At 43.9% G+C, this 27,298-nt stretch overlaps 1 protein-coding gene and 42 non-coding genes across 43 annotated transcripts; 40 read left to right on the forward strand and 3 right to left on the reverse strand.

The window, feature by feature from the left end:
- Positions 1-438: 438 nt before the first annotated feature.
- Positions 439-557, forward strand: LOC130659167 (5S ribosomal RNA). The gene has a single exon (XR_008986379.1). It is a non-coding gene; the product is annotated as a 5S ribosomal RNA (ribosomal RNA).
- A 506-nt stretch (positions 558-1,063) lies between these two features.
- Positions 1,064-1,182, forward strand: LOC130659128 (5S ribosomal RNA). The gene has a single exon (XR_008986339.1). It is a non-coding gene; the product is annotated as a 5S ribosomal RNA (ribosomal RNA).
- Positions 1,183-1,688: 506 nt separating this feature from the next.
- Positions 1,689-1,807, forward strand: LOC130658698 (5S ribosomal RNA). The gene has a single exon (XR_008985910.1). It is a non-coding gene; the product is annotated as a 5S ribosomal RNA (ribosomal RNA).
- A 506-nt stretch (positions 1,808-2,313) lies between these two features.
- On the forward strand, positions 2,314-2,432 carry LOC130659011 (5S ribosomal RNA). The gene has a single exon (XR_008986223.1). It is a non-coding gene; the product is annotated as a 5S ribosomal RNA (ribosomal RNA).
- Positions 2,433-2,938: 506 nt separating this feature from the next.
- Positions 2,939-3,057, forward strand: LOC130659012 (5S ribosomal RNA). Its single transcript, XR_008986224.1, has one exon. It is a non-coding gene; the product is annotated as a 5S ribosomal RNA (ribosomal RNA).
- A 506-nt stretch (positions 3,058-3,563) lies between these two features.
- Positions 3,564-3,682, forward strand: LOC130658699 (5S ribosomal RNA). The gene has a single exon (XR_008985911.1). It is a non-coding gene; the product is annotated as a 5S ribosomal RNA (ribosomal RNA).
- A 506-nt stretch (positions 3,683-4,188) lies between these two features.
- LOC130659411 (5S ribosomal RNA) lies at positions 4,189-4,307 on the forward strand. Its single transcript, XR_008986623.1, has one exon. It is a non-coding gene; the product is annotated as a 5S ribosomal RNA (ribosomal RNA).
- A 506-nt stretch (positions 4,308-4,813) lies between these two features.
- On the forward strand, positions 4,814-4,932 carry LOC130658700 (5S ribosomal RNA). The gene has a single exon (XR_008985912.1). It is a non-coding gene; the product is annotated as a 5S ribosomal RNA (ribosomal RNA).
- A 506-nt stretch (positions 4,933-5,438) lies between these two features.
- Positions 5,439-5,557, forward strand: LOC130658701 (5S ribosomal RNA). Its single transcript, XR_008985913.1, has one exon. It is a non-coding gene; the product is annotated as a 5S ribosomal RNA (ribosomal RNA).
- Positions 5,558-6,063: 506 nt separating this feature from the next.
- Positions 6,064-6,182, forward strand: LOC130659114 (5S ribosomal RNA). Its single transcript, XR_008986326.1, has one exon. It is a non-coding gene; the product is annotated as a 5S ribosomal RNA (ribosomal RNA).
- Positions 6,183-6,688: 506 nt separating this feature from the next.
- Positions 6,689-6,807, forward strand: LOC130659392 (5S ribosomal RNA). Its single transcript, XR_008986603.1, has one exon. It is a non-coding gene; the product is annotated as a 5S ribosomal RNA (ribosomal RNA).
- Positions 6,808-7,313: 506 nt separating this feature from the next.
- On the forward strand, positions 7,314-7,432 carry LOC130658702 (5S ribosomal RNA). The gene has a single exon (XR_008985915.1). It is a non-coding gene; the product is annotated as a 5S ribosomal RNA (ribosomal RNA).
- A 506-nt stretch (positions 7,433-7,938) lies between these two features.
- On the forward strand, positions 7,939-8,057 carry LOC130659384 (5S ribosomal RNA). The gene has a single exon (XR_008986595.1). It is a non-coding gene; the product is annotated as a 5S ribosomal RNA (ribosomal RNA).
- A 506-nt stretch (positions 8,058-8,563) lies between these two features.
- Positions 8,564-8,682, forward strand: LOC130659324 (5S ribosomal RNA). Its single transcript, XR_008986536.1, has one exon. It is a non-coding gene; the product is annotated as a 5S ribosomal RNA (ribosomal RNA).
- Positions 8,683-9,188: 506 nt separating this feature from the next.
- On the forward strand, positions 9,189-9,307 carry LOC130659153 (5S ribosomal RNA). The gene has a single exon (XR_008986364.1). It is a non-coding gene; the product is annotated as a 5S ribosomal RNA (ribosomal RNA).
- Positions 9,308-9,813: 506 nt separating this feature from the next.
- On the forward strand, positions 9,814-9,930 carry LOC130659405 (5S ribosomal RNA). Its single transcript, XR_008986616.1, has one exon. It is a non-coding gene; the product is annotated as a 5S ribosomal RNA (ribosomal RNA).
- Positions 9,931-10,436: 506 nt separating this feature from the next.
- LOC130659241 (5S ribosomal RNA) lies at positions 10,437-10,555 on the forward strand. Its single transcript, XR_008986452.1, has one exon. It is a non-coding gene; the product is annotated as a 5S ribosomal RNA (ribosomal RNA).
- A 506-nt stretch (positions 10,556-11,061) lies between these two features.
- LOC130659305 (5S ribosomal RNA) lies at positions 11,062-11,178 on the forward strand. Its single transcript, XR_008986516.1, has one exon. It is a non-coding gene; the product is annotated as a 5S ribosomal RNA (ribosomal RNA).
- A 506-nt stretch (positions 11,179-11,684) lies between these two features.
- On the forward strand, positions 11,685-11,803 carry LOC130658993 (5S ribosomal RNA). The gene has a single exon (XR_008986205.1). It is a non-coding gene; the product is annotated as a 5S ribosomal RNA (ribosomal RNA).
- A 506-nt stretch (positions 11,804-12,309) lies between these two features.
- On the forward strand, positions 12,310-12,428 carry LOC130658703 (5S ribosomal RNA). Its single transcript, XR_008985916.1, has one exon. It is a non-coding gene; the product is annotated as a 5S ribosomal RNA (ribosomal RNA).
- A 506-nt stretch (positions 12,429-12,934) lies between these two features.
- LOC130658704 (5S ribosomal RNA) lies at positions 12,935-13,053 on the forward strand. The gene has a single exon (XR_008985917.1). It is a non-coding gene; the product is annotated as a 5S ribosomal RNA (ribosomal RNA).
- Positions 13,054-13,558: 505 nt separating this feature from the next.
- Positions 13,559-13,677, forward strand: LOC130658790 (5S ribosomal RNA). Its single transcript, XR_008986003.1, has one exon. It is a non-coding gene; the product is annotated as a 5S ribosomal RNA (ribosomal RNA).
- A 506-nt stretch (positions 13,678-14,183) lies between these two features.
- On the forward strand, positions 14,184-14,302 carry LOC130659327 (5S ribosomal RNA). Its single transcript, XR_008986538.1, has one exon. It is a non-coding gene; the product is annotated as a 5S ribosomal RNA (ribosomal RNA).
- A 506-nt stretch (positions 14,303-14,808) lies between these two features.
- On the forward strand, positions 14,809-14,927 carry LOC130659040 (5S ribosomal RNA). Its single transcript, XR_008986251.1, has one exon. It is a non-coding gene; the product is annotated as a 5S ribosomal RNA (ribosomal RNA).
- Positions 14,928-15,433: 506 nt separating this feature from the next.
- On the forward strand, positions 15,434-15,550 carry LOC130659306 (5S ribosomal RNA). Its single transcript, XR_008986517.1, has one exon. It is a non-coding gene; the product is annotated as a 5S ribosomal RNA (ribosomal RNA).
- Positions 15,551-16,056: 506 nt separating this feature from the next.
- On the forward strand, positions 16,057-16,175 carry LOC130658994 (5S ribosomal RNA). The gene has a single exon (XR_008986206.1). It is a non-coding gene; the product is annotated as a 5S ribosomal RNA (ribosomal RNA).
- A 506-nt stretch (positions 16,176-16,681) lies between these two features.
- On the forward strand, positions 16,682-16,800 carry LOC130658705 (5S ribosomal RNA). The gene has a single exon (XR_008985918.1). It is a non-coding gene; the product is annotated as a 5S ribosomal RNA (ribosomal RNA).
- Positions 16,801-17,306: 506 nt separating this feature from the next.
- On the forward strand, positions 17,307-17,425 carry LOC130658706 (5S ribosomal RNA). Its single transcript, XR_008985919.1, has one exon. It is a non-coding gene; the product is annotated as a 5S ribosomal RNA (ribosomal RNA).
- Positions 17,426-17,931: 506 nt separating this feature from the next.
- LOC130658824 (5S ribosomal RNA) lies at positions 17,932-18,050 on the forward strand. Its single transcript, XR_008986037.1, has one exon. It is a non-coding gene; the product is annotated as a 5S ribosomal RNA (ribosomal RNA).
- Positions 18,051-18,556: 506 nt separating this feature from the next.
- Positions 18,557-18,675, forward strand: LOC130658816 (5S ribosomal RNA). Its single transcript, XR_008986029.1, has one exon. It is a non-coding gene; the product is annotated as a 5S ribosomal RNA (ribosomal RNA).
- A 506-nt stretch (positions 18,676-19,181) lies between these two features.
- On the forward strand, positions 19,182-19,300 carry LOC130658955 (5S ribosomal RNA). The gene has a single exon (XR_008986168.1). It is a non-coding gene; the product is annotated as a 5S ribosomal RNA (ribosomal RNA).
- Positions 19,301-19,806: 506 nt separating this feature from the next.
- Positions 19,807-19,925, forward strand: LOC130658819 (5S ribosomal RNA). The gene has a single exon (XR_008986031.1). It is a non-coding gene; the product is annotated as a 5S ribosomal RNA (ribosomal RNA).
- A 506-nt stretch (positions 19,926-20,431) lies between these two features.
- LOC130659170 (5S ribosomal RNA) lies at positions 20,432-20,550 on the forward strand. Its single transcript, XR_008986382.1, has one exon. It is a non-coding gene; the product is annotated as a 5S ribosomal RNA (ribosomal RNA).
- A 506-nt stretch (positions 20,551-21,056) lies between these two features.
- LOC130659086 (5S ribosomal RNA) lies at positions 21,057-21,175 on the forward strand. The gene has a single exon (XR_008986297.1). It is a non-coding gene; the product is annotated as a 5S ribosomal RNA (ribosomal RNA).
- A 506-nt stretch (positions 21,176-21,681) lies between these two features.
- On the forward strand, positions 21,682-21,800 carry LOC130658709 (5S ribosomal RNA). Its single transcript, XR_008985921.1, has one exon. It is a non-coding gene; the product is annotated as a 5S ribosomal RNA (ribosomal RNA).
- A 506-nt stretch (positions 21,801-22,306) lies between these two features.
- Positions 22,307-22,425, forward strand: LOC130659260 (5S ribosomal RNA). Its single transcript, XR_008986471.1, has one exon. It is a non-coding gene; the product is annotated as a 5S ribosomal RNA (ribosomal RNA).
- A 506-nt stretch (positions 22,426-22,931) lies between these two features.
- LOC130658820 (5S ribosomal RNA) lies at positions 22,932-23,050 on the forward strand. Its single transcript, XR_008986032.1, has one exon. It is a non-coding gene; the product is annotated as a 5S ribosomal RNA (ribosomal RNA).
- A 506-nt stretch (positions 23,051-23,556) lies between these two features.
- On the forward strand, positions 23,557-23,675 carry LOC130658710 (5S ribosomal RNA). Its single transcript, XR_008985922.1, has one exon. It is a non-coding gene; the product is annotated as a 5S ribosomal RNA (ribosomal RNA).
- Positions 23,676-24,181: 506 nt separating this feature from the next.
- Positions 24,182-24,300, forward strand: LOC130661055 (5S ribosomal RNA). Its single transcript, XR_008988250.1, has one exon. It is a non-coding gene; the product is annotated as a 5S ribosomal RNA (ribosomal RNA).
- A 350-nt stretch (positions 24,301-24,650) lies between these two features.
- Positions 24,651-24,816, reverse strand: LOC130660435 (U1 spliceosomal RNA). Its single transcript, XR_008987634.1, has one exon. It is a non-coding gene; the product is annotated as a U1 spliceosomal RNA (small nuclear RNA).
- A 185-nt stretch (positions 24,817-25,001) lies between these two features.
- Positions 25,002-25,193, reverse strand: LOC130661513 (U2 spliceosomal RNA). Its single transcript, XR_008988705.1, has one exon. It is a non-coding gene; the product is annotated as a U2 spliceosomal RNA (small nuclear RNA).
- On the forward strand, positions 25,058-27,113 carry LOC130656959 (histone H1-delta-like). Its single transcript, XM_057459903.1, has one exon. The coding sequence runs from the start codon at positions 26,168-26,170 to the stop codon at positions 26,717-26,719; it is 552 nt and encodes a 183-aa protein (XP_057315886.1). The 5' UTR covers positions 25,058-26,167; the 3' UTR covers positions 26,720-27,113.
- On the reverse strand, positions 25,516-25,588 carry Trnar-acg (transfer RNA arginine (anticodon ACG)). Its single transcript has one exon. It is a non-coding gene; the product is annotated as a tRNA-Arg (tRNA).
- Positions 27,114-27,298: the final 185 nt, after the last annotated feature.

Raw genomic sequence — 27,298 nt, forward strand, 5'->3', positions numbered from 1 at the left:
GAACGTGGCGGTTGTTGAAAGTGTTTCCTATGACATTTTCCTACGACATTTTCAGGTGATAGTACGAGAAAAAAGAGCTTTCAAATGCATACAAACTCGATCTATTGCCGATCATCCAATAACCCTGACGGAATGGCAAATAAAATAAAATTCCGCCGCCTTCCGAGGACTTATATCGCAATCACGTTTCGTAACAGCCAAGCGAGGTTTTACCTTAGCGTTTAAGTCACCACCGACATTTGGCCGCGCAACTATTCTAAGCTCATTCATTTTGACTTAAGGAGGGGGCGAGCGCGGACGCAGGCCCCCACTACCAGAAATTGTACGGTCGAGTTACTGACGTTTGCAGTAATCGCAGAGGTCAGTAACTCAAAGAAATTAAATAAAAAAATTTGATCACAACGTCAAAATAAATTGCACGTATTTGCCCCTACTAATGTCTACGGCCATACCACGATGAACACACCCGTTCTCGTCTGATCACGGAAGTTAAGCATCGTCGGGCCGGGATAGTACTTGGATGGGGAACCGCCTGGGAACTCCCGGTGTCGCAGGCTTTTCATTTTCATTTGTTGCCTTTTCATTTCAATGGCGCTGTGATATATTTCTTGTTATAACAATTAAGGAACGTGGCGGTTGTTGAAAGTGTTTCCTATGACATTTTCCTACGACATTTTCAGGTGATAGTACGAGAAAAAAGAGCTTTCAAATGCATACAAACTCGATCTATTGCCGATCATCCAATAACCCTGACGGAATGGCAAATAAAATAAAATTCCGCCGCCTTCCGAGGACTTATATCGCAATCACGTTTCGTAACAGCCAAGCGAGGTTTTACCTTAGCGTTTAAGTAACCACCGACATTTGGCCGCGCAACTATTCTAAGCTCATTCATTTTGACTTAAGGAGGGGCCGAGCGCGGACGCAGGCCCCCACTACCAGAAATTGTACGGTCGAGTTACTGACGTTTGCAGTAATCGCAGAGGTCAGTAACTCAAAGAAATTAAATAAAAAAATTTGATCACAACGTCAAAATAAATTGCACGTATTTGCCACTACTAATGTCTACGGCCATACCACGATGAACACACCCGTTCTCGTCTAATCACGGAAGTTAAGCATCGTCGGGCCGGGATAGTACTTGGATGGGGGACCGCCTGGGAACTCCCGGTGTCGTAGGCTTTTCATTTTCATTTGTTGCCTTTTCATTTCAATGGCGCTGTGATATATTTCTTGTTATAACAATTAAGGAACGTGGCGGTTGTTGAAAGTGTTTCCTATGACATTTTCCTACGACATTTTCAGGTGATAGTACAAGAAAAAAGAGCTTTCAAATGCATACAAACTCGATCTATTGCCGATCATCCAATAACCCTGACGGAATGGCAAATAAAATAAAATTCCGCCGCCTTCCGAGGACTTATATCGCAATCACGTTTCGTAACAGCCAAGCGAGGTTTTACCTTAGCGTTTAAGTCACCACCGACACTTGGCCGCGCAACTATTCTAAGCTCATTCATTTTGACTTAAGGAGGGGGCGAGCACGGACGCAGGCCCCCACTACCAGAAATTGTACGGTCGAGTTACTGACGTTTGCAGTAATCGCAGAGGTCAGTAACTCAAAGAAATTAAATAAAAAAATTTGATCACAACGTCAAAATAAATTGCACGTATTTGCCCCTACTAATGTCTACGGCCATACCACGATGAACACACCCGTTCTCGTCTGATCACGGAAGTTAAGCATCGTCGGGCCGGGATAGTACTTGGATGGGGGACCGCCTGGGAACTCCCGGTGTCGTAGGCTTTTCATTTTCATTTGTTGCCTTTTCATTTCAATGGCGCTGTGATATATTTCTTGTTATAACAATTAAGGAACGTGGCGGTTGTTGAAAGTGTTTCCTATGACATTTTCCTACGACATTTTCAGGTGATAGTACGAGAAAAAAGAGCTTTCAAATGCATACAAACTCGATCTATTGCCGATCATCCAATAACCCTGACGGAATGGCAAATAAAATAAAATTCCGCCGCCTTCCGAGGACTTATATCGCAATCACGTTTCGTAACAGCCAAGCGAGGTTTTACCTTAGCGTTTAAGTCACCACCGACATTTGGCCGCGCAACTATTCTAAGCTCATTCATTTTGACTTAAGGAGGGGGCGAGCGCGGACGCAGGCCCCCACTACCAGAAATTGTACGGTCGAGTTACTGACGTTTGCAGTAATCGCAGAGGTCAGTAACTCAAAGAAATTAAATAAAAAAATTTGATCACAACGTCAAAATAAATTGCACGTATTTGCCCATACTAATGTCTACGGCCATACCACGATGAACACACCCGTTCTCGTCTGATCACGGAAGTTAAGCATCGTCGGGCCGGGATAGTACTTGGATGGGGGACCGCCTGGGAACTCCCGGTGTCGCAGGCTTTTCATTTTCATTTGTTGCCTTTTCATTTCAATGGCGCTGTGATATATTTCTTGTTATAACAATTAAGGAACGTGGCGGTTGTTGAAAGTGTTTCCTATGACATTTTCCTACGACATTTTCAGGTGATAGTACGAGAAAAAAGAGCTTTCAAATGCATACAAACTCGATCTATTGCCGATCATCCAATAACCCTGACGGAATGGCAAATAAAATAAAATTCCGCCGCCTTCCGAGGACTTATATCGCAATCACGTTTTGTAACAGCCAAGCGAGGTTTTACCTTAGCGTTTAAGTCACCACCGACATTTGGCCGCGCAACTATTCTAAACTCATTCATTTTGACTTAAGGAGGGGGCGAGCGTGGACGCAGGCCCCCACTACCAGAAATTGTACGGTCGAGTTACTGACGTTTGCAGTAATCGCAGAGGTCAGTAACTCAAAGAAATTAAATAAAAAAATTTGATCACAACGTCAAAATAAATTGCACGAATTTGCCCCTACTAATGTCTACGGCCATACCACGATGAACACACCCGTTCTCGTCTGATCACGGAAGTTAAGCATCGTCGGGCCGGGATAGTACTTGGATGGGGGACCGCCTGGGAACTCCCGGTGTCGCAGGCTTTTCATTTTCATTTGTTGCCTTTTCATTTCAATGGCGCTGTGATATATTTCTTGTTATAACAATTAAGGAACGTGGCGGTTGTTGAAAGTGTTTCCTATGACATTTTCCTACGACATTTTCAGGTGATAGTACGAGAAAAAAGAGCTTTCAAATGCATACAAACTCGATCTATTGCCGATCATCCAATAACCCTGACGGAATGGCAAATAAAATAAAATTCCGCCGCCTTCCGAGGACTTATATCGCAATCACGTTTTGTAACAGCCAAGCGAGGTTTTACCTTAGCGTTTAAGTCACCACGGACATTTGGCCGCGCAACTATTCTAAGCTCATTCATTTTGACTTAAGGAGGGGGCGAACGCGGACGCAGGCCCCCACTACCAGAAATTGTACGGTCGAGTTACTGACGTTTGCAGTAATCGCAGAGGTCAGTAACTCAAAGAAATTAAATAAAAAAATTTGATCACAACGTCAAAACAAATTGCACGTATTTGCCCCTACTAATGTCTACGGCCATACCACGATGAACACACCCGTTCTCGTCTGATCACGGAAGTTAAGCATCGTCGGGCCGGGATAGTACTTGGATGGGGGACCGCCTGGGAACTCCCGGTGTCGTAGGCTTTTCATTTTCATTTGTTGCCTTTTCATTTCAATGGCGCTGTGATATATTTCTTGTTATAACAATTAAGGAACGTGGCGGTTGTTGAAAGTGTTTCCTATGACATTTTCCTACGACATTTTCAGGTGATAGTACGAGAAAAAAGAGCTTTCAAATGCATACAAACTCGATCTATTGCCGATCATCCAATAACCCTGACGGAATGGCAAATAAAATAAAATTCCGCCGCCTTCCGAGGACTTATATCGCAATCACGTTTTGTAACAGCCAAGCGAGGTTTTACCTTAGCGTTTAAGTCACCACGGACATTTGGCCGCGCAACTATTCTAAGCTCATTCATTTTGACTTAAGGAGGGGGCGAGCGCGGACGCAGGCCCCCACTACCAGAAATTGTACGGTCGAGTTACTGACGTTTGCAGTAATCGCAGAGGTCAGTAACTCAAAGAAATTAAATAAAAAAATTTGATCACAACGTCAAAATAAATTGCACGTATTTGCCCCTACTAATGTCTACGGCCATACCACGATGAACACACCCGTTCTTGTCTGATCACGGAAGTTAAGCATCGTCGGGTCGTGATAGTACTTGGATGGGGGACCGCCTGGGAACTCCCGGTGTCGTAGGCTTTTCATTTTCATTTGTTGCCTTTTCATTTCAATGGCGCTGTGTTATATTTCTTGTTATAACAATTAAGGAACGTGGCGGTTGTTGAAAGTGTTTCTTATGACATTTTCCTACGACATTTTCAGGTGATAGTACGAGAAAAAAGAGCTTTCAAATGCATACAAACTCGATCTATTGCCGATCATCCAATAACCCTGACGGAATGGCAAATAAAATAAAATTCCGCCGCCTTCCGAGGACTTATATCGCAATCACGTTTCGTAACAGCCAAGCGAGGTTTTACCTTAGCGTTTAAGTCACCACCGACATTTGGCCGCGCAACTATTCTAAGCTCATTCATTTTGACTTAAGGAGGGGGCGAGCGCGGACGCAGGCCCCCACTACCAGAAATTGTACGGTCGAGTTACTGACGTTTGCAGTAATCGCAGAGGTCAGTAACTCAAAGATATTAAATAAAAAAATTTGATCACAACGTCAAAATAAATTGCACGTATTTGCCCCTACTAATGTCTACGGCCATACCACGATGAACACACCCGTTCTCGTCTGATCACGGAAGTTAAGCATCGTCGGGCCGGGATAGTACTTGGATGGGGGACCGCCTGGGAACTCCCGGTGTCGTAGGCTTTTCATTTTCATTTGTTGCCTTTTCATTTCAATGGCGCTGTGATATATTTCTTGTTGTAACAATTAAGGAACGTGGCGGTTGTTGAAAGTGTTTCCTATGACATTTTCCTACGACATTTTCAGGTGATAGTACGAGAAAAAAGAGCTTTCAAATGCATACAAACTCGATCTATTGCCGATCATCCAATAACCCTGACGGAATGGCAAATAAAATAAAATTCCGCCGCCTTCCGAGGACTTATATCGCAATCACGTTTCGTAACAGCCAAGCGAGGTTTTACCTTAGCGTTTAAGTCACCACCGACATTTAGCTGCGCAACTATTCTAAGCTCATTCATTTTGACTTAAGGAGGGGGCGAGCGCGGACGCAGGCCCCCACTACCAGAAATTGTACGGTCGAGTTACTGACGTTTGCAGTAATCGCAGAGGTCAGTAACACAAAGAAATTAAATAAAAAAATTTGATCACAACGTCAAAATAAATTGCACGTATTTGCCCCTACTAATGTCTACGGCCATACCACGATGAACACACCCGTTCTCGTCTGATCACGGAAGTTAAGCATCGTCGGGCCGGGATAGTACTTGGATGGGGGACCGCCTGGGAACTCCCGGTGTCGTAGGCTTTTCATTTTCATTTGTTGCCTTTTCATTTCAATGGCGCTGTGATATATTTCTTGTTATAACAATTAAGGAACGTGGCGGTTGTTGAAAGTGTTTCCTATGACATTTTCCTACGACATTTTCAGGTGATAGTACGAGAAAAAAGAGCTTTCAAATGCATACAAACTCGATCTATTGCCGATCATCCAATAACCCTGACGGAATGGCAAATAAAATAAAATTCCGCCGCCTTCCGAGGACTTATATCGCAATCACGTTTCGTAACAGCCAAGCGAGGTTTTACCTTAGCGTTTAAGTCACCACCGACATTTGGCTGCGCAACTATTCTAAGCTCATTCATTTTGACTTAAGGAGGGGGCGAGCGCGGACGCAGGCCCCCACTACCAGAAATTGTACGGTCGAGTTACTGACGTTTGCAGTAATCGCAGAGGTCAGTAACTCAAAGAAATTAAATAAAAAAATTTGATCACAACGTCAAAATAAATTGCACGTATTTGCCCCTACTAATGTCTACGGCCATACCACGATGAACACACCCGTTCCCGTCTGATTACGGAAGTCAAGCATCGCCGGGCCGGGATAGTACTTGGATGGGGGACCGCCTGGGAACTCCCGGTGTCGTAGGCTTTTCATTTTCATTTGTTGCCTTTTCATTTCAATGGCGCTGTGATATATTTCTTGTTATAACAATTAAGGAACGTGGCGGTTGTTGAAAGTGTTTCCTATGACATTTTCCTACGACATTTTCAGGTGATAGTACGAGAAAAAAGAGCTTTCAAATGCATACAAACTCGATCTATTGCCGATCATCCAATAACCCTGACGGAATGGCAAATAATATAAAATTCCGCCGCCTTCCGAGGACTTATATTGCAATCACGTTTCGTAACAGCCAAGCGAGGTTTTACCTTAGCGTTTAAGTCACCACCGACATTTGGCCGCGCAACTATTCTAAGCTCATTCATTTTGACTTAAGGAGGGGGCGAGCGCAGACGCAGGCCCCCGCTACCAGAAATTGTACGGTCGAGTTACTGACGTTTGCAGTAATTGCAGAGGTCAGTAACTCAAAGAAATTAAATAAAAAAATTTGATCACAACGTCAAAATAAATTGCACGTATTTGCCCCTACTAATGTCTACGGCCATACCACGATGAACACACCCGTTCTCGTCTGATCACGGAAGTTAACCATCGTCGGGCCGGGATAGTACTTGGATGATGGACCGCCTGGGAACTCCCGGTGTCGTAGGCTTTTCATTTTCATTTGTTGCCTTTTCATTTCAATGGCGCTGTGATATATTTCTTGTTATAACAATTAAGGAACGTGGCGGTTGTTGAAAGTGTTTCCTATGACATTTTCCTACGACATTTTCAGGTGATAGTACGAGAAAAAAGAGCTTTCAAATGCATACAAACTCGATCTATTGCCGATCATCCAATAACCCTGACGGAAGGGCAAATAAAATAAAATTCCGCCGCCTTCCGAGGACTTATATCGCAATCACGTTTCGTAACAGCCAAGCGAGGTTTTACCTTAGCGTTTAAGTCACCACCGACATTTGGCCGCGCAACTATTCTAAGCTCATTCATTTTGACTTAAGGAGGGGGCGAGCGCGGACGCAGGCCCCCACTACCAGAAATTGTACGGTGGAGTTACTGACGTTTGCAGTAATCGCAGAGGTCAGTAACTCAAAGAAATTAAATAAAAAAATTTGATCACAACGTCAAAATAAATTGCACGTATTTGCCCCTACTAATGTCTACGGCCATACCACGATGAACACACCCGTTCTCGTCTGATCACGGAAGTTAAGCATCGTCGGGCCGGGATAGTACTTGGATGGGGGACCGCCTGGGAACTCCCGGTGTCGTAGGCTTTTCATTTTCATTTGTTGCCTTTTCATTTCAATGGCGCTGTGATATATTTCTTGTAATAACAATTAAGGAACGTGGCGGTTGTTGAAAGTGTTTCCTATGACATTTTCCTACGACATTTTCAGGTGATAGTACGTGAAAAAAGAGTTTTCAAATGCATACAAACTCGATCTATTGCCGATCATCCAATAACCCTGACGGAATGGCAAATAAAATAAAATTCCGCCGCCTTCCGAGGACTTATATCGCAATCACGTTTCGTAACAGCCAAGCGAGGTTTTACCTTAGCGTTTAAGTCACCACCGACATTTGGCCGCGCAACTATTCTAAGCTCATTCATTTTGACTTAAGGAGGGGGCGAGCGCGGACGCAGGCCCCCACTACCAGAAATTGTACGGTCGAGTTACTGACGTTTGCAGTAATCGCAGAGGTCAGTAACTCAAAGAAATTAAATAAAAAAATTTGATCACAACGTCAAAATAAATTGCACGTATTTGCCCCTACTAATGTCTACGGCCATACCACGATGAACACACCCGTTCTTGTCTGATCACGGAAGTTAAGCATCGTCGGGCCGGGATAGTACTTGGATGGGGGACAGCCTGGGAACTCCCGGTGTCGTAGGCTTTTCATTTTCATTTGTTGCCTTTTCATTTCAATGACGCTGTGATATATTTCTTGTTATAACAATTAAGGAACGTGGCGGTTGTTGAAAGTGTTTCCTATGACATTTTCCTACGACATTTTCAGGTGATAGTACGAGAAAAAAGAGCTTTCAAATGCATACAAACTCGATCTATTGCCGATCATCCAATAACCCTGACGGAATGGCAAATAAAATAAAATTCCGCCGCCTTCCGAGGACTTATATCGCAATCACGTTTCGTAACAGCCAAGCGAGGTTTTACCTTAGCGTTTAAGTCACCACCGACATTTGGCCGCGCAACTATTCTAAGCTCATTCATTTTGACTTAAGGAGGGGGCGAGCGCGGACGCAGGCCCCCACTACCAGAAATTGTACGGTCGAGTTACTGACGTTTGCAGTAATCGCAGAGGTCAGTAACTCAAAGAAATTAAATAAAAAAATTTGATCACAACGTCAAAATAAATTGCACGTATTTGCCCCTACTAATGTCTACGGCCATACCACGATGAACACACCCGTTCTCGTCTGATCACGGAAGTTAAGCATCGTCGGGCGGGGATAGTACTTGGATGGGGGACCGCCTGGGAACTCCCGGTGTCGTAGGATTTTCATTTTCATTTGTTGCCTTTTCATTTCAATGGCGCTGTGATATATTTCTTGTTATAACAATTAAGGAACGTGGCGGTTGTTGAAAGTGTTTCCTATGACATTTTCCTACGACATTTTCAGGTGATAGTACGAGAAAAAAGAGCTTTCAAATGCATACAAACTCGATCTATTGCCGATCATCCAATAACCCTGACGGAATGGCAAATAAAATAAAATTCCGCCGCCTTCCGAGGACTTATATCGCAATCACGTTTCGTAACAGCCAAGCGAGGTTTTACCTTAGCGTTTAAGTCACCACCGACATTTGGCCGCGCAACTATTCTAAGTTCATTCATTTTGACTTAAGGAGGGGGCGAGCGCGGACGCAGGCCCCCACTACCAGAAATTGTACGGTCGAGTTACTGACGTTTGCAGTAATCGCAGAGGTCAGTAACTCAAAAAAATTAAATAAAAAAATTTGATCACAACGTCAAAATAAATTGCACGTGTTTGCGCCTACTAATGTCTACGGCCATACCACGATGAACACACCCGTTCTCGTCTGATCACGGAAGTTAAGCATCGTCGGGCCGGGATAGTACTTGGATGGGGGACCGCCTGGTAACTCCCGGTGTCGTAGGCTTTTCATTTTCATTTGTTGCCTTTTCATTTCAATGGCGCTGTGATATATTTCTTGTTATAACAATTAAGGAACGTGGCGGTTGTTGAAAGTGTTTCCTATGACATTTTCCTACGACATTTTCAGGTGATAGTACGAGAAAAAAGAGCTTTCAAATGCATACAAACTCGATCTATTGCCGATCATCCAATAACCCTGACGGAATGGCAAATAAAATAAAATTCCGCCGCCTTCCGAGGACTTATATAGCAATCACGTTTCGTAACAGCCAAGCGAGGTTTTACCTTAGCGTTTAAGTCACCACCGACATTTGGCCGCGCAACTATTCTAAGCTCATTCATTTTGACTTAAGGAGGGGGCGAGCGCGGACGCAGGCCCCCACTACCAGAAATTGTACGGTCGAGTTACTGACGTTTGCAGTAATCGCAGAGGTCAGTAACTCAAAGAAATTAAATAAAAAAATTTGATCACAACGTCAAAATAAATTGCACGTATTTGCCCCTACTAATGTCTACGGCCATACCACGATGAACACACCCGTTCTCGTCTGATCACGGAAGTTAAGCATCGTCGGGCCGGGATAGTACTTGGATGGGCCCGCCTGGAAACTCCCGGTGTCGTAGGCTTTTCATTTTCATTTGTTGCCTTTTCATTTCAATGGCGCTGTGATATATTTCTTGTTATAACAATTAAGGAACGTGGCGGTTGTTGAAAGTGTTTCCTATGACATTTTCCTACGACATTTTCAGGTGATAGTACGAGAAAGAAAAGCTTTCAAATGCATACAAACTCGATCTATTGCCGATCATCCAATAACCCTGACGGAATGGCAAATAAAATAAAATTCCGCCGCCTTCCGAAGACTTATATCGCAATCACGTTTCGTAGCAGCCAAGCGAGGTTTTACCTTAGCGTTTAAGTCACCACCGACATTTGGCCGCGCAACTATTCTAAGCTCATTCATTTTGACTTAAGGAGGGGGCGAGCGCGGACGCAGGCCCCCACTACCAGAAGATGTACGGTCGAGTTACTGACGTTTGCAGTAATCGCAGAGGTCAGTAACTCAAAGAAATTAAATAAAAAAATTTGATCACAACGTCAAAATAAATTGCACGTATTTGCCCCTACTAATGTCTACGGCCATACCACGATGAACACACCCGTTCTCGTCTGATCACGAAAGTTAAGCATCGTCGGGCCGGCATAGTACTTGGATGGGGGACCGCCTGGGAACTCCCGGTGTCGTAGGCTTTTCATTTTTATTTGTTGCCTTTTCATTTCAATGGCGCTGTGTTATATTTCTTGTTATAACAATTAGGGAACGTGGCGGTTGTTGAAAGTGTTTTCTGTGACATTTTCCTACGACATTTTCAGGTGATAGTACGAGAAAAAAGAGCTTTCAAATGCATACAAACTCGATCTATTGCCGATCATCCAATAACCCTGACGGAATGGCAAATAAAATAAAATTCCGCCGCCTTCCGAGGACTTATATCGCAATCACGTTTCGTAACAGCCAAGCGAGGTTTTACCTTAGCGTTTAAGTCACCACCGACATTTGGCCGCGCAACTATTCTAAGCTCATTCATTTTGACTTAAGGAGGGGGCGAGCGCGGACGCAGGCCCCCACTACCAGAAATTGTACGGTCGAGTTACTGACGTTTGCAGTAATCGCAGAGGTCAGTAACTCAAAGAAATTAAATAAAAAAATTTGATCACAACGTCAAAATAAATTGCACGTATTTGCCCCTACTAATGTCTACGGCCATACCACGATGAACACACCCGTTCTCGTCTGATCACGGAAGTTAAGCATCGTCGGGCCGGGATAGTACTTGGATGGGCCCGCCTGGGAACTCCCGGTGTCGTAGGCTTTTCATTTTCATTTGTTGCCTTTTCATTTCAATGGCGCTGTGATATATTTCTTGTTATAACAATTAAGGAACGTGGCGGTTGTTGAAAGTATTTCCTATGACATTTTCCTACGACATTTTCAGGTGATAGTACGAGAAAAAAGAGCTTTCAAATGCATACAAACTCGATCTATTGCCGATCATCCAATAACCCTGACGGAATGGCAAATAAAATAAAATTCCGCCGCCTTCCGAAGACTTATATCGCAATCACGTTTCGTAACAGCCAAGCGAGGTTTTACCTTAGCGTTTAAGTCACCACCGACATTTGGCCGCGCAACTATTCTAAGCTCATTCATTTTGACTTAAGGAGGGGGCGAGCGCGGACGCAGGCCCCCACTACCAGAAGATGTACGGTCGAGTTACTGACGTTTGCAGTAATTGCAGAGGTCAGTAACTCAAAGAAATTAAATAAAAAAATTTGATCACAACGTCAAAATAAATTGCACGTATTTGCCCCTACTAATGTCTACGGCCATACCACGATGAACACACCCGTTCTCGTCTGATCACGGAAGTTAAGCATCGTCGGGCCGGCATAGTACTTGGATGGGGGACCGCCTGGGAACTCCCGGTGTCGTAGGCTTTTCATTTTCATTTGTTGCCTTTTCATTTCAATGGCGCTGTGTTATATTTCTTGCTATAACAATTAAGGAACGTGGCGGTTGTTGAAAGTGTTTTCTATGACATTTTCCTACGACATTTTCAGGTGATAGTACGAGAAAAAAGAGCTTTCAAATGCATACAAACTCGATCTATTGCCGATCATCCAATAACCCTGACGGAATGGCAAATAAAATAAAATTCCGCCGCCTTGCGAGGACTTATATCGCAATCACGTTTCGTAACAGCCAAGCGAAGTTTTACCTTAGCGTTTAAGTCACCACCGACATTTGGCCGCGCAACTATTCTAAGCTCATTCATTTTGACTTAAGGAGGGGGCGAGCGCGGACGCAGGCCCCCACTACCAGAAATTGTACGGTCGAGTTACTGACGTTTGCAGTAATCGCAGAGGTCAGTAACTCAAAGCAATTAAATAAAAAAATTTGATCACAACGTCAAAATAAATTGCACGTATTTGCCCCTACTAATGTCTACGGCCATACCACGATGAACACACCCGTTCTCGTCTGATCACGGAAGTTAAGCATCGTCGGGCCGGGATAGTACTTGGATGGGGGACCGCCTGGGAACTCCCGGTGTCGTAGGCTTTTCATTTTCATTTGTTGCCTTTTCATTTCAATGGCGCTGTGATATATTTCCTGTTATAACAATTAAGGAACGTGGCGGTTGTTGAAAGTGTTTCCTATGACATTTTCCTACGACATTTTCAGGTGATAGTACGAGAAAAAAGAGCTTTCAAATGCATACAAACTCGATCTATTGCCGATCATCCAATAACCCTGACGGAATGGCAAATAAAATAAAATTCCGCCGCCTTCCGAGGACTTATATCGCAATCACGTTTCGTAACAGCCAAGCGAGGTTTTACCTTAGCGTTTTAGTCACCACCGACATTTGGCCGCGCAACTATTCTAAGCTCATTCATTTTGACTTAAGGAGGGGGCGAGCGCGGACGCAGGCCCCCACTACCAGAAATTGTACGGTCGAGTTACTGACGTTTGCAGTAATCGCAGAGGTCAGTAACTCAAAGAAATTAAATAAAAAAATTTGATCACAACGTCAAAATAAATTGCACGTATTTGCCCCTACTAATGTCTACGGCCATACCACGATGAACACACCCGTTCTCGTCTGATCACGGAAGTTAAGCATCGTCGGGCCGGGATAGTACTTGGATGGGGGACCGCCTGGGAACTCCCGGTGTCGTAGGCTTTTCATTTTCATTTGTTGCCTTTTCATTTCAATGGCGCTGGGATATATTTCTTGTTATAACAATTAAGGAACGTGGCGGTTGTTGAAAGTGTTTCCTATGACATTTTCCTACGACATTTTCAGGTGATAGTACGAGAAAAAAGAGCTTTCAAATGCATACAAACTCGATCTATTGCCGATCATCCAATAACCCTGACGGAATGGCAAATAAAATAAAAGTCCGCCGCCTTCCGAGGACTTATATCGCAATCACGTTTTGTAACAGCCAAGCGAGGTTTTACCTTAGCGTTTAAGACACCACCGACATTTGTCCGCGCAACTATTCTAAGCTCATTCATTTTGTCTTAAGGAGGGGGCGAGCGCGGACGCAGGCCCCCACTACCAGAAATTGTACGGTCGAGTTACTAACGTTTGCAGTAATCGTAGAGGTCAGTAACTCAAAGAAATTTAATAAAAAATTTGATCACAACGTCAAAATAAATTGCACGTATTTGCCCCTACTAATGTCTACGGCCATACCACGATGAACACACCCGTTCTCGTCTGATCACGGAAGTTAAGCATCGTCGGGCCGGGATAGTACTTGGATGGGGGACCGCCTGGGAACTCCCGGTGTCGTAGGCATTTCATTTTCTATTGTTGCCTTTTCATTTCAATGGCGCTGTGATATATTTCTTGTTATAACAATTAAGGAACGTGGCGGTTGTTGAAAGTGTTTCGTATGACATTTTCCTACGACATTTTCAGGTGATAGTACGAGAAAAAAGAGCTTTGAAATGCATACAAACTCGATCTATTGCCGATCATCCAATAACCCTGACGGAATGGCAAATAAAATAAAATTCCGCCGCCTTCCGAGGACTTATATCGCAATCACGTTTCGTAACAGCCAAGCGAGGTTTTACCTTAGCGTTTAAGTCACCACCGACATTTGGCCGCGCAACTATTCTAAGCTCATTCATTTTGACTTAAGGAGGGGGCGAGCGCGGACGCAGGCCCCCACTACCAGAAATTGTACGGTCGAGTTACTGACGTTTGCAGTAATCGCAGAGGTCAGTAACTCAAAGAAATTAAATAAAAAAATTTGATCACAACGTCAAAATAAATTGCACGTATTTGCCCCTACTAATGTCTATGGCCATACCACGATGAACACACCCGTTCTCGTCTGATCACGGAAGTTAAGCATCGTCTGGCCGGGATAGTACTTGGTTGGGGGACCGCCTGGGAACTCCCGGTGTCGTAGGCTTTTCATTTTCATTTGTTGCCTTTTCATTTCAATGGCGCTGTGATATATTTCTTGTTATAACAATTAAGGAACGTGGCGGTTGTTGAAAGTGTTTCCTATGACATTTTCCTACGACATTTTCAGGTCATAGTACGAGAAAAAAGAGCTTTCAAATGCATACAAACTCGATCTATTGCCGATCATCCAATAACCCTGACGGAATGGCAAATAAAATAAAATTCCGCCGCCTTCCGAGGACTTATATCGCAATCACGTTTCGTAACAGCCAAGCGAGGTTTTACCTTAGCGTTTAAGTCACCACCGACATTTGGCCGCGCAACTATTCTAAGCTCATTCATTTTGACTTAAGGAGGGGGCGAGCGCGGACGCAGGCCCCCACTACCAGAAATTGTACGGTCGAGTTACTGACGTTTGCAGTAATCGCAGAGGTCAGTAACTCAAAGAAATTAAATAAAAAAATTTGATCACAACGTCAAAATAAATTGCACGTATTTGCCCCTACTAATGTCTACGGCCATACCACGATGAACACACCCGTTCTCGTCTGATCACGGAAGTAAAACATCGTCGGGCCGGGATAGTACTTGGATGGGGGACCGCCTGGGAACTCCCGGTGTCGTAGGCTTTTCATTTTCATTTGTTGCCTTTTCATTTCAATGGCGCTGTGATATATTTCTTGTTATAACAGTTAAGGAACGTGGCGGTTGTTGAAAGTGTTTCCTATGACATTTTCCTACGACATTTTCAGGTGATAGTACGAGAAAAAAGAGCTTTCAAATGCATACAAACTCGATCTATTGCCGATCGTCCAATAACCCTGACGGAATGGCAAATAAAATAAAATTCCGCCGCCTTCCGAGGACTTATATCGCAATCACGTTTCGTAACAGCCAAGCGAGGTTTTACCTTAGCGTTTAAGTCACCACCGACATTTGGCCGCGCAACTATTCTAAGCTCATTCATTTTGACTTAAGGAGGGGGCGAGCGCGGACGCAGGCCCCCACTACCAGAAATTGTACGGTCGAGTTACTGACGTTTGCAGTAATCGCAGAGGTCAGTAACTCAAAGAAATTAAATAAAAAAATTTGATCACAACGTCAAAATAAATTGCACGTATTTGCCCCTACTAATGTCTACGGCCATACCACGATGAACACACCCGTTCTCGTCTGATCACGGAAGTTAAGCATCGTCGGGCCGGGATAGTACTTGGATGGGCCCGCCTGGGAACTCCCGGTGTCGTAGGCTTTTCATTTTCATTTGTTGCCTTTTCATTTCAATGGCGCTGTGATATATTTCTTGTTATAACAATTAAGGAACGTGGCGGTTGTTGAAAGTATTTCCTATGACATTTTCCTACGACATTTTCAGGTGATAGTACGAGAAAAAAGAGCTTTCAAATGCATACAAACTCGATCTATTGCCGATCATCCAATAACCCTGACGGAATGGCAAATAAAATAAAATTCCGCCGCCTTCCGAAGACTTATATCGCAATCACGTTTCGTAACAGCCAAGCGAGGTTTTACCTTAGCGCTTAAGTCACCACCGACATTTGGCCGCGCAACTATTCTAAGCTCATTCATTTTGACTTAAGGAGGGGGCGAGCGCGGACGCAGGCCCCCACTACCAGAAGATGTACGGTCGAGTTACTGACGTTTGCAGTAATTGCAGAGGTCAGTAACTCAAAGAAATTAAATAAAAAAATTTGATCACAACGTCAAAATAAATTGCACGTATTTGCCCCTACTAATGTCTACGGCCATACCACGATGAACACACCCGTTCTCGTCTGATCACGGAAGTTAAGCATCGTCGGGCCGGCATAGTACTTGGATGGGGGACCGCCTGGGAACTCCCGGTGTCGTAGGCTTTTCATTTTCATTTGTTGCCTTTTCATTTCAATGGCGCTGTGTTATATTTCTTGCTATAACAATTAAGGAACGTGGCGGTTGTTGAAAGTGTTTTCTATGACATTTTCCTACGACATTTTCAGGTGATAGTACGAGAAAAAAGAGCTTTCAAATGCATACAAACTCGATCTATTGCCGATCATCCAATAACCCTGACGGAATGGCAAATAAAATAAAATTCCGCCGCCTTGCGAGGACTTATATCGCAATCACGTTTCGTAACAGCCAAGCGAGGTTTTACCTTAGCGTTTAAGTCACCACCGACATTTGGCCGCGCAACTATTCTAAGCTCATTCATTTTGACTTAAGGAGGGGGCGAGCGCGGACGCAGGCCCCCACTACCAGAAATTGTACGGTCGAGTTACTGACGTTTGCAGTAATCGCAGAGGTCAGTAACTCAAAGCAATTAAATAAAAAAATTTGATCACAACGTCAAAATAAATTGCACGTATTTGCCCCTACTAATGTCTACGGCCATACCACGATGAACACACCCGTTCTCGTCTGATCACGGAAGTTAAGCATCGTCGGGCCGGGATAGTACTTGGATGGGGGACCGCCTGGGAACTCCCGGTGTCGTAGGCTTTTCATTTTCATTTGTTGCCTTTTCGTTTCAATGGCGCTGTGATATATTTCCTGTTATAACAATTAAGGAACGTGGCGGTTGTTGAAAGTGTTTCCTATGACATTTTCCTACGACATTTTCAGGTGATAGTACGAGAAAAAAGAGCTTTCAAATGCATACAAACTCGATCTATTGCCGATCATCCAATAACCCTGACGGAATGGCAAATAAAATAAAATTCCGCCGCCTTCCGAGGACTTATATCGCAATCACGTTTCGTAACAGCCAAGCGAGGTTTTACCTTAGCGTTTTAGTCACCACCGACATTTGGCCGCGCAACTATTCTAAGCTCATTCATTTTGACTTAAGGAGGGGGCGAGCGCGGACGCAGGCCCCCACTACCAGAAATTGTACGGTCGAGTTACTGACGTTTGCAGTAATCGCAGAGGTCAGTAACTCAAAGAAATTAAATAAAAAAATTTGATCACAACGTCAAAATAAATTGCACGTATTTGCCCCTACTAATGTCTACGGCCATACCACGATGAACACACCCGTTCTCGTCTGATCACGGAAGTTAAGCATCGTCGGGCCGGGATAGTACTTGGATGGGGGACCGCCTGGGAACTCCCGGTGTCGTAGGCTTTTCATTTTCATTTGTTGCCTTTTCATTTCAATGGCGCTGGGATATATTTCTTGTTATAACAATTAAGGAACGTGGCGGTTGTTGAAAGTGTTTCCTATGACATTTTCCTACGACATTTTCAGGTGATAGTACGAGAAAAAAGAGCTTTCAAATGCATACAAACTCGATCTATTGCCGATCATCCAATAACCCTGACGGAATGGCAAATAAAATAAAATTCCGCCGCCTTCCGAGGACTTATATCGCAATCACGTTTCGTAACAGCCAAGCGAGGTTTTACCTTAGCGTTTAAGTCACCACCGACATTTGGCCGCGCAACTATTCTAAGCTCATTCATTTTGACTTAAGGAGGGGGCGAGCGCGGACGCAGGCCCCCACTACCAGAAATTGTACGGTCGAGTTACTGACGTTTGCAGTAATCGCAGAGGTCAGTAACTCAAAGAAATTAAATAAAAAAATTTGATCACAACGTCAAAATAAATTGCACGTATTTGCCCCTACTAATGTCTACGGCCATACCACGATGAACACACCCGTTCTCGTCTGATCACGGAAGTTAAACATCGTCGGGCCGGGATAGTACTTGGATGGGGGACCGCCTGGGAACTCCCGGTGTCGTAGGCTTTTCATTTTCATTTGTTGCCTTTTCATTTCAATGGCGCTGTGATATATTTCTTGTTATAACAGTTAAGGAACGTGGCGGTTGTTGAAAGTGTTTCCTATGACATTTTCCTACGACATTTTCAGGTGATAGTACGAGAAAAAAAAGCTTTCAAATGCATACAAACTCGATCTATTGCCGATCGTCCAATAACCCTGACGGAATGGCAAATAAAATAAAATTCCGCCGCCTTCCGAGGACTTATATCGCAATCACGTTTCGTAACAGCCAAGCGAGGTTTTACCTTAGCGTTTAAGTCACCACCGACATTTGGCCGCGCAACAATTCTAAGCTCATTCATTTTGACTTAAGGAGGGGGCGAGCGTGGACGCAGGCCCCCACTACCAGAAATTGTACGGTCGAGTTACTGACGTTTGCAGTAATCGCAGAGGTCAGTAACTCAAAGAAATTAAATAAAAAAATTTGATCACAACGTCAAAATAAATTGCACGTATTTGCCACTACTAATGTCTATGGCCATACCACGATGAACACACCCGTTCTCGTCTGATCACGGAAGTTAAGCATCGTCGGGCCGGGATAGTACTTGGATGGGGGACCGCCTGGGAACTCCCGGTGTCGTAGGCTTTTCATTTTCATTTGTTGCCTTTTCATTTCAATGGCGCTGTGATATATTTCTTGTTATAACAATTAAGGAACGTGGCGGTTGTTGAAAGTGTTTCCTATGACATTTTCCTACGACATTTTCAGGTGATAGTACGAGAAAAAGGAGCTTTCAAATGCATACAAACTCGATCTATTGCCGATCTTCCAATAACCCTGACGGAATGGCAAATAAAATAAAATTCCGCCGCCTTCCGAGGACTTATATCGCAATCACGTTTCGTAACAGCCAAGCAAGGTTTTACCTTAGCGTTTAAGTCACCACCGACATTTGGCCGCGCAACTATTCTAAGCTCATTCATTTTGACTTAAGGAGGGGGCGAGCGCGGACGCAGGCCCCCACTACCAGAAATTGTACGGTCGAGTTACTGACGTTTGCAGTAATCGCAGAGGTCAGTAACTCAAAGAAATTAAATAAAAAAATTTGATCACAACGTCAAAATAAATTGCACGTATTTGCCCCTACTAATGTCTACGGCCATACCTCGATGAACACACCCGTTCTCGTCTGATCGCGGAAGTTAAGCATCGTCGGGCCGGGATAGTACTTGGATGGGGGACCGCCTGGGAACTCCCGGTGTCGTAGGCTTTTCATTTTCATTTGTTGCCTTTTCATTTCAATGGCGCTGTGATATATTTCTTGTTATAACAGTTAAGGAACGTGGCGGTTGTTGAAAGTGTTTCCTATGACATTTTCCTACGACATTTTCAGGTGATAGTACGAGAAAAAAGAGCTTTCAAATGCATACAAACTCGATCTATTGCCGATCGTCCAATAACCCTGACGGAATGGCAAATAAAATAAAATTCCGCCGCCTTCCGAGGACTTATATCGCAATCACGTTTCGTAACAGCCAAGCGAGGTTTTACCTTAGCGTTTAAGTCACCACCGACATTTGGCCGCGCAACAATTCTAAGCTCATTCATTTTGACTTAAGGTGGGGGCGAGCGTGGACGCAGGCCCCCACTACCAGAAATTGTACGGTCGAGTTACTGACGTTTGCAGTAATCGCAGAGGTCAGTAACTCAAAGAAATTAAATAAAAAAATTTGATTACAACGTCAAAATAAATTGCACGTATTTGCCACTACTAATGTCTATGGCCATACCACGATGAACACACCCGTTCTCGTCTGATCACGGAAGTTAAGCATCGTCGGGCCGGGATAGTACTTGGATGGGGGACCGCCTGGGAACTCCCGGTGTCGTAGGCTTTTCATTTTCATTTGTTGCCTTTTCATTTCAATGGCGCTGTGATATATTTCTTGTTATAACAATTAAGGAACGTGGCGGTGGTTGAAAGTGTTTCCTATGACATTTTCCTACGACATTTTCAGGTGATAGTACGAGAAAAAAGAGCTTTCAAATGCATACAAACTCGATCTATTGACGATCATCCAATAACCCTGACGGAATGGCAAATAAAATAAAATTCCGCCGCCTTCCGAGGACTTATATCGCAATCACGTTTCGTAACAGCCAAGCGAGGTTTTACCTTAGCGTTTAAGTCACCACCGACATTTGGCCGCGCAACTATTCTAAGCTCATTCATTTTGACTTAAGGAGGGGGCGAGCGCGGACGCAGGCCCCCACTACCAGAAATTGTACGGTCGAGTTACTGACGTTTGCAGTAATCGCAGAGGTCAGTAACTCAAAGAAATTAAATAAAAAAATTTGATCACAACGTCAAAATAAATTGCACGTATTTGCCCCTACTAATGTCTATGGCCATACCACGCTGAACACACCCGTTCTCGTCTGATCACGGAAGTTAAGCATCGTCGGGCCGGGATAGTACTTGGATGGGGGACCGCCTGGGAACTCCCGGTGTCGTAGGCTTTTCATTTTCATTTGTTGCCTTTTCATTTCAATGGCGCTGTGATATATTTTTTGTTATAACAACTAAGGAACGTGGCGGTTGTTGAAAGTGTTTCCTATGACATTTTCCTACGACATTTTTAGGTGATAGTACGAGAAAAAAGAGCTTTCAAATGCATACAAACTCGATCTATTGCCGATCATCCAATAACCCTGACGGAATGGCAAATAAAATAAAATTCCGCCGCCTTCCGAGGACTTATATCGCAATCACGTTTCGTAACAGCCAAGCGAGGTTTTACCTTAGCGTTTAAGTCACCACCGACATTTGGCCGCGCAACTATTCTAAGCTCATTCATTTTGACTTAAGGAGGGGGCGAGCGCGGACGCAGGCCCCCACTACCAGAAATTGTACGGTCGAGTTACTGACGTTTGCAGTAATCGCAGAGGTCAGTAACTCAAAGAAATTAAATAAAAAAATTTGATCACAACGTCAAAATAAATTGCACGTATTTGCCCCTACTAATGTCTATGGCCATACCACGATGAACACACCCGTTCTCGTCTGATCACGGAAGTTAAGCATCGTCGGGCCGGGATAGTACTTGGACGGGGGACCGCCTGGGAACTCCCGGTGTCGTAGGCTTTTCATTTTCATTTGTTGCCTTTTCATTTCAATGGCGCTGTGATATATTTCTTGTTATAACAATTAAGGAACGTGGCGGTTGTTGAAAGTGTTTCCTATGACATTTTCCTACGACATTTTCAGGTAACAGTACGAGAAAAAAGAGCTTTCAAATGCATACAAACTCGATCTATTGCCGATCATCCAATAACCCTGACGGAATGGCAAATAAAATAAAATTCCGCCGCCTTCCGAGGACTTATATCGCAATCACGTTTCGTAACAGCCAAGCGAGGTTTTACCTTAGCGTTTAAGTCACCACCGACATTTGGCCGCGCAACTATTCTAAGCTCATTCATTTTGACTTAAGGAGGGGGCGAGCGCGGACGCAGGCCCCCACTACCAGAAATTGTACGGTCGAGTTACTGACGTTTGCAGTAATCGCAGAGGTCAGTAACTCAAAGAAATTAAATAGAAAAATTTGATCACAACATCAAAATAAATTGCACGTATTTGCCCCAACTAATGTCTACGGCCATACCACGATGAACACACCCGTTCTCGTCTGATCACGGAAGTTAAGCATCGTCGGGCCGGGATAGTACTTGGATGGGGGACCGCCTGGGAACTCCCGGTGTCGTAGGCTTTTCATTTTCATTTGTTGCCTTTTCATTTCAATGGCGCTGTGATATATTTCTTGTTATAACAATTAAGGAACGTGGCGGTTGTTGAAAGTGTTTCCTATGACATTTTCCTACGACATTTTCAGGTGATAGTACGAGAAAAAAGAGCTTTCAAATGCATACAAACTCGATCTATTGCCGATCATCCAATAACCCTGACGGAATGGCAAATAAAATAAAATTCCGCCGCCTTCCGAGGACTTATATCGCAATCACGTTTCGTAACAGCCAAGCGAGGTTTTACCTTAGCGTTTAAGTCACCACCGACATTTGGCCGCGCAACTATTCTAAGCTCATTCATTTTGACTTAAGGAGGGGGCGAGCGCGGACGCAGGCCCCCACTTCCAGAAATTGTACGGTCAAGTTACTGACGTTTGCAGTAATCGCAGAGGTCAGTAACTCAAAGAAATTAAATAAAAACATTTGATCACAGCGTCAAAATAAATTGCACGTATTTGCCCCTACTAATGTCTACGGCCATACCACGATGAACACACCCGTTCTCGTCTGATCAGGGAAGTTAAGCATCGTCGGGCCGGGATAGTACTTGGATGGGGGACCGCCTGGGAACTCCCGGTGTCGTAGGCTTTTCATTTTCATTTGTTGCCTTTTCATTTCAATGGCGCTGTGATATATTTCTTGTTATAACAATTAAGGAACGTGGCGGTTGTTGAAAGTGTTTCCTATGACATTTTCCTACGACATTTTCAGGTGATAGTACGAGAAAAAAGAGCTTTCAAATGCATACAAACTCGATCTATTGCCGATCATCCAATAACCCTGACGGAATGGAAAATAAAATAAAATTCCGCCGCCTTCCGAGGACTTATATCGCAATCACGTTTCGTAACAGCCAAGCGAGGTTTTACCTTAGCGTTTAAGTCACCACCGACATTTGGCCGCGCAACTATTCTAAGCTCATTCATTTTGACTTAAGAAGGGGGCGAGCGCCGACGCAGGCCCCCACTACCAGAAATTGTACGGTCGAGTTACTGACGTTTGCAGTAATCGCAGAGGTCAGTAACTCAAAGAAATTAAATAAAAAAATTTGATTACAACGTCAAAATAAATTGCACGTATTTGCCACTACTAATGTCTATGGCCATACCACGATGAACACACCCGTTCTCGTCTGATCACGGAAGTTAAGCATCGTCGGGCCGGGATAGTACTTGGATGGGGGACCGCCTGGGAACTCCCGGTGTCGTAGGCTTTTCATTTTCATTTGTTGCCTTTTCATTTCAATGGCGCTGTGATATATTTCTTGTTATAACAATTAAGGAACGTGGCGGTTGTTGAAAGTGTTTCCTATGACATTTTCCTACGACATTTTCAGGTGATAGTACGAGAAAAAAGAGCTTTCAAATGCATACAAACTCGATCCATTGCCGATCATCCAATAACCCTGACGGAATGGCAAATAAAATAAAATTCCGCCGCCTTCCGAGGACTTATATCGCAATCACGTTTCGTAACAGCCAAGCGAGGTTTTACCTTAGCGTTTAAGTCACCACCGACATTTGGCCGCGCAACTATTCTAAGCTCATTCAATTTGACTTAAGGAGGGGGCGAGCGCGGACGCAGGCCCCCACTACCAGAAATTGTACGGTCGAGTTACTGACGTTTGCAGTAATCGCAGAGGTCAGTAACTCAAAGAAATTAAATAGAAAAATTTGATCACAACGTCAAAATAAATTGCACGTATTTGCCCCTACTAATGTCTACGGCCATACCACGATGAACACACCCGTTCTCGTCTGATCACGGAAGTTAAGCATCGTCGGGCCGGGATAGTACTTGGATGGGGGACCGCCTGGGAACTCCCGGTGTCGTAGGCTTTTCATTTTCATTTGTTGCCTTTTCATTTCAATGGCGCTGTGATATATTTCTTGTTATAACAATTAAGGAACGTGGCGGTTGTTGAAAGTGTTTCCTATGACATTTTCCTACGACATTTTCAGGTGATAGTACGAGAAAAAAGAGCTTTCAAATGCATACAAACTCGATCTATTGCCGATCATCCAATAACCCTGACGGAATGGCAAAAAAAATAAAATTCCGCCGCCTTCCGAGGACTTATATCGCAATCACGTTTCGTAACAGCCAAGCGAGGTTTTACCTTAGCGTTTAAGTCACCACCGACATTTGGCCGCGCAACTATTCTAAGCTCATTCATTTTGACTTAAGGAGGGGGCGAGCGCGGACGCAGGTCCCCACTACCATAAATTGTACGGTCGAGTTACTGACGTTTGCAGTAATCGCAGAGGTCAGTAACTCAAAGAAATTAAATAAAAAAATTTGATCACAACGTCAAAATAAATTGCACGTATTTGCCCCTACTAATGTCTACGGCCATACCACGATGAACACACCCGTTCTCGTCAGATCACGGAAGTTAAGCATCGTCGGGCCGGGATAGTACTTGGATGGGGGACCGCCTGGGAACTCCCGGTGTCGTAGGCTTTTCATTTTCATTTGTTGCCTTTTCATTTCAATGGCGCTGTGATATATTTCTTGTTATAACAATTAAGGAACGTGGCGGTTGTTGAAAGTGTTTCCTATGACATTTTCCTACGACATTTTCAGGTAATAGTACGAGAAAAAAGAGCTTTCAAATGCATACAAACTCGATCTATTGCCGATCATCCAATAACCCTGACGGAATGGCAAATAAAATAAAATTCCGCCGCCTTCCGAGGACTTTTATCGCAATCACGTTTCGTAACAGCCAAGCGAGGTTTTACCTTAGCGTTTAAGTCACCACCGACATTTGGCCGCGCAACTATTCTAAGCTCATTCATTTTGACTTAAGGAGGGGGCGAGCGCGGACGCAGGCCCCCACTACCAGAAATTGTACGGTCGAGTTACTGACGTTTGCAGTAATCGCAGAGGTCAGCCCAAGCGTAGTGCAATGCAAGAGCCTCACTCTGGAAGAAAACCCCTCATTGATCAGTCTTTACTTCCCCGTCAGGTAAGTATGAGTTGGAACTGCACCGTAGCATGAGGGTACCCTTCAAAGTTTGTTAATGCTTGTGGCTTGAGTGTGTTATAAACTGCCGTGTTGCGGGGCATAGGCTGTATTCTCCCCCAGTGTACGCGTTTTGTTCCCGCCGTAGACTATGCAGAGTGCCGTCGGAAAGAGGACTGCTATTATTCTTTTTTTGCTTATGTGGGCCGCCATCGGTAATAGTGCAACACCAAGGCAACCCGTGGTCACGGCGTGAATGAATCCACCTCCATGACCCAAGGCCAAAAATCAGATTATTATACTGACCATTCAGAGAATGGCCTACCAGATATTAAACTGATAAGAACAGATACTACACTTGATCTTAGCCATTAGGCAGAAAAGCGATAAAGAAAAAGCGTTGCCATGATAGGCATCGTCCACACACCGTAACTGCTTGTGGAGCATGTCACGTTACTGTAAAGCTTACAACTGTCACCGCGTACGGATGGACGGCGACATAGTAAAAATCACGGCTGTTGATTTAGCCGTAGGATGGAGAGCGACTGTAGCGAGTGGATGGTAACTTACATGAATGCTAACAAAGGCGACGATACTAAGTGCGTGATATTACTTTCCAATATGTCTGCGTACATTCCGTTTATCAACGCATTACGCCAGAACGTGCGCGCGCGTTACACAGTAGACCATGCAGCCGAAATGCGACAGTGCGACCCTGCCAGGAGTCGAACCTGGAATCCCCTGATTCGTAGTCAGATGCCTTATCCATTGGGCCACAGGGCCATGCTTATGACTTCGCCCCATCGTTATTTTGGCTTGTGCATTCGTTTTACTTACGAAAGAATTCTTCGTGTTTGTAGCCATGAAAGAAAGGGACTTCTGTGAGTGAATTTTTTTACTGTGGTCTAATAAAAAAGTCGAAACGCAGTGCCCAATATATGAATTGCTCCTAATAGCCGGAAACAGGCCGTGTCGATGATGTAGGCCGACATACGCAACGCAAACCAAAGAACGCTTTATGAAAATCCTAACACGAGCGCGGAAGAAGCCCAAATTAACAGACTAGATGTAATGCTGAAGACCTCAAACTCCAGCAGCTTCTCTTGCAGACTATTGCGTCGTACTACAAATAAAAATTAACATGCTTTCGCATAGTCGCGGCACCCAAAACGGACATTATACGATGTACAGAAACACACATTTCTGTTTTCGCGCCAAATCAATTCCCGGGAGTGGTACTTTTACGTCCGCATAATTCGCACCGTCTTAAATTATATCTCATTTACACGGTAATGTTTAGTATACTTCTACTGTGATAACAAGCATCGTTTATCGTTGGATTGTTGTAAGAAAACATTAAAAATGAGTGAAGCAGCTTCTCCAAAGAAAATCGCACCCAAGAAGAAACCTGCTGCAAAGAAGACAGCTGATCACCCTAAATATGCGGACATGATCAAGGCTGCTATCGCTACCCTAAAGGAACGCGGTGGTTCATCTCGCCAAGCTATTACAAAATATATTCATGCAAATTACAAAGTTGCTGAAAACTCAGATCATCATCTGAAAATGGCTCTTAAACGAGGAGTAACATCAGGCGATTTGATTCAAACTAAAGGCACTGGTGCTTCTGGATCATTCAAGCTAGGTCAGGTAAAAAAAGAAAAACCTAAGAAAAAGGCCGCAGCAAAAAAGCCAACGGCAAAGAAGCCTACTGCAAAGAAAAGTACACCAAAAAAGAAGCCAGCAAAGAAGAGCACGCCAAAGAAAGCAGCAAAGAAGCCTGCCACAAAGAAAGCCTCGGCTAAGAAACCAGCAGCTAAGAAACCCACAAAGAAGCCTGTTGCTAAAAAACCTGCAGCAAAGAAGGTCAAAAAGACTCCCAAAAAGGCAGCAAAGAAGACCGCAAAAAAATAGTTTGTGTGTATCTGGCTATTACATTAACAAACGGCTATTTTTATAGCCACACATTTACAAAAAAACATTATCTTGGTACAAAGTTAAACTTGTTTAAGTCACTTAAACAGTTAAAAAAGAGTAAATTTAAGATTAGATTCCCTAAGTTTAAGTATTTTCGTTTTTAAATTTCTTATTTTCTTGGTTTTACTTTTCTTGCCCTTCATATTTTTAACATTGTCAAACTTTATGTAGCATAAAATTTTTATGTAGCATAAAATTTAAACAGAAAGCAGGACAAAGTTTGATATAAAAAGCTAGCCGTAATATTCTTTATGGATGTGTGGCTATAAAAATAGCCGTTTTTTGTTTGGTAAGATGCTTAGGCACGTTCCCCACGAATTCTTCTTGCCAACTGGATGTCTTTAGGCATGATTGTAACTCGTTTTGCGTGAATGGCACACAAGTTAGTATCCTCGAACAAGCCAACAAGGTACGCTTCAGAAGCCTCTTGCAGAGCCATAACGGCTGTGCTCTGGAATCGCAGATCTGTTTTGAAGTCCTGAGCAATTTCTCGCACAAGACGCTGGAAAGGCAACT

This window comes from Hydractinia symbiolongicarpus, chromosome 9 (assembly GCF_029227915.1).
Source record: "Hydractinia symbiolongicarpus strain clone_291-10 chromosome 9, HSymV2.1, whole genome shotgun sequence".
NCBI classification, from domain to species: Eukaryota; Metazoa; Cnidaria; class Hydrozoa; order Anthoathecata; family Hydractiniidae; genus Hydractinia; species Hydractinia symbiolongicarpus.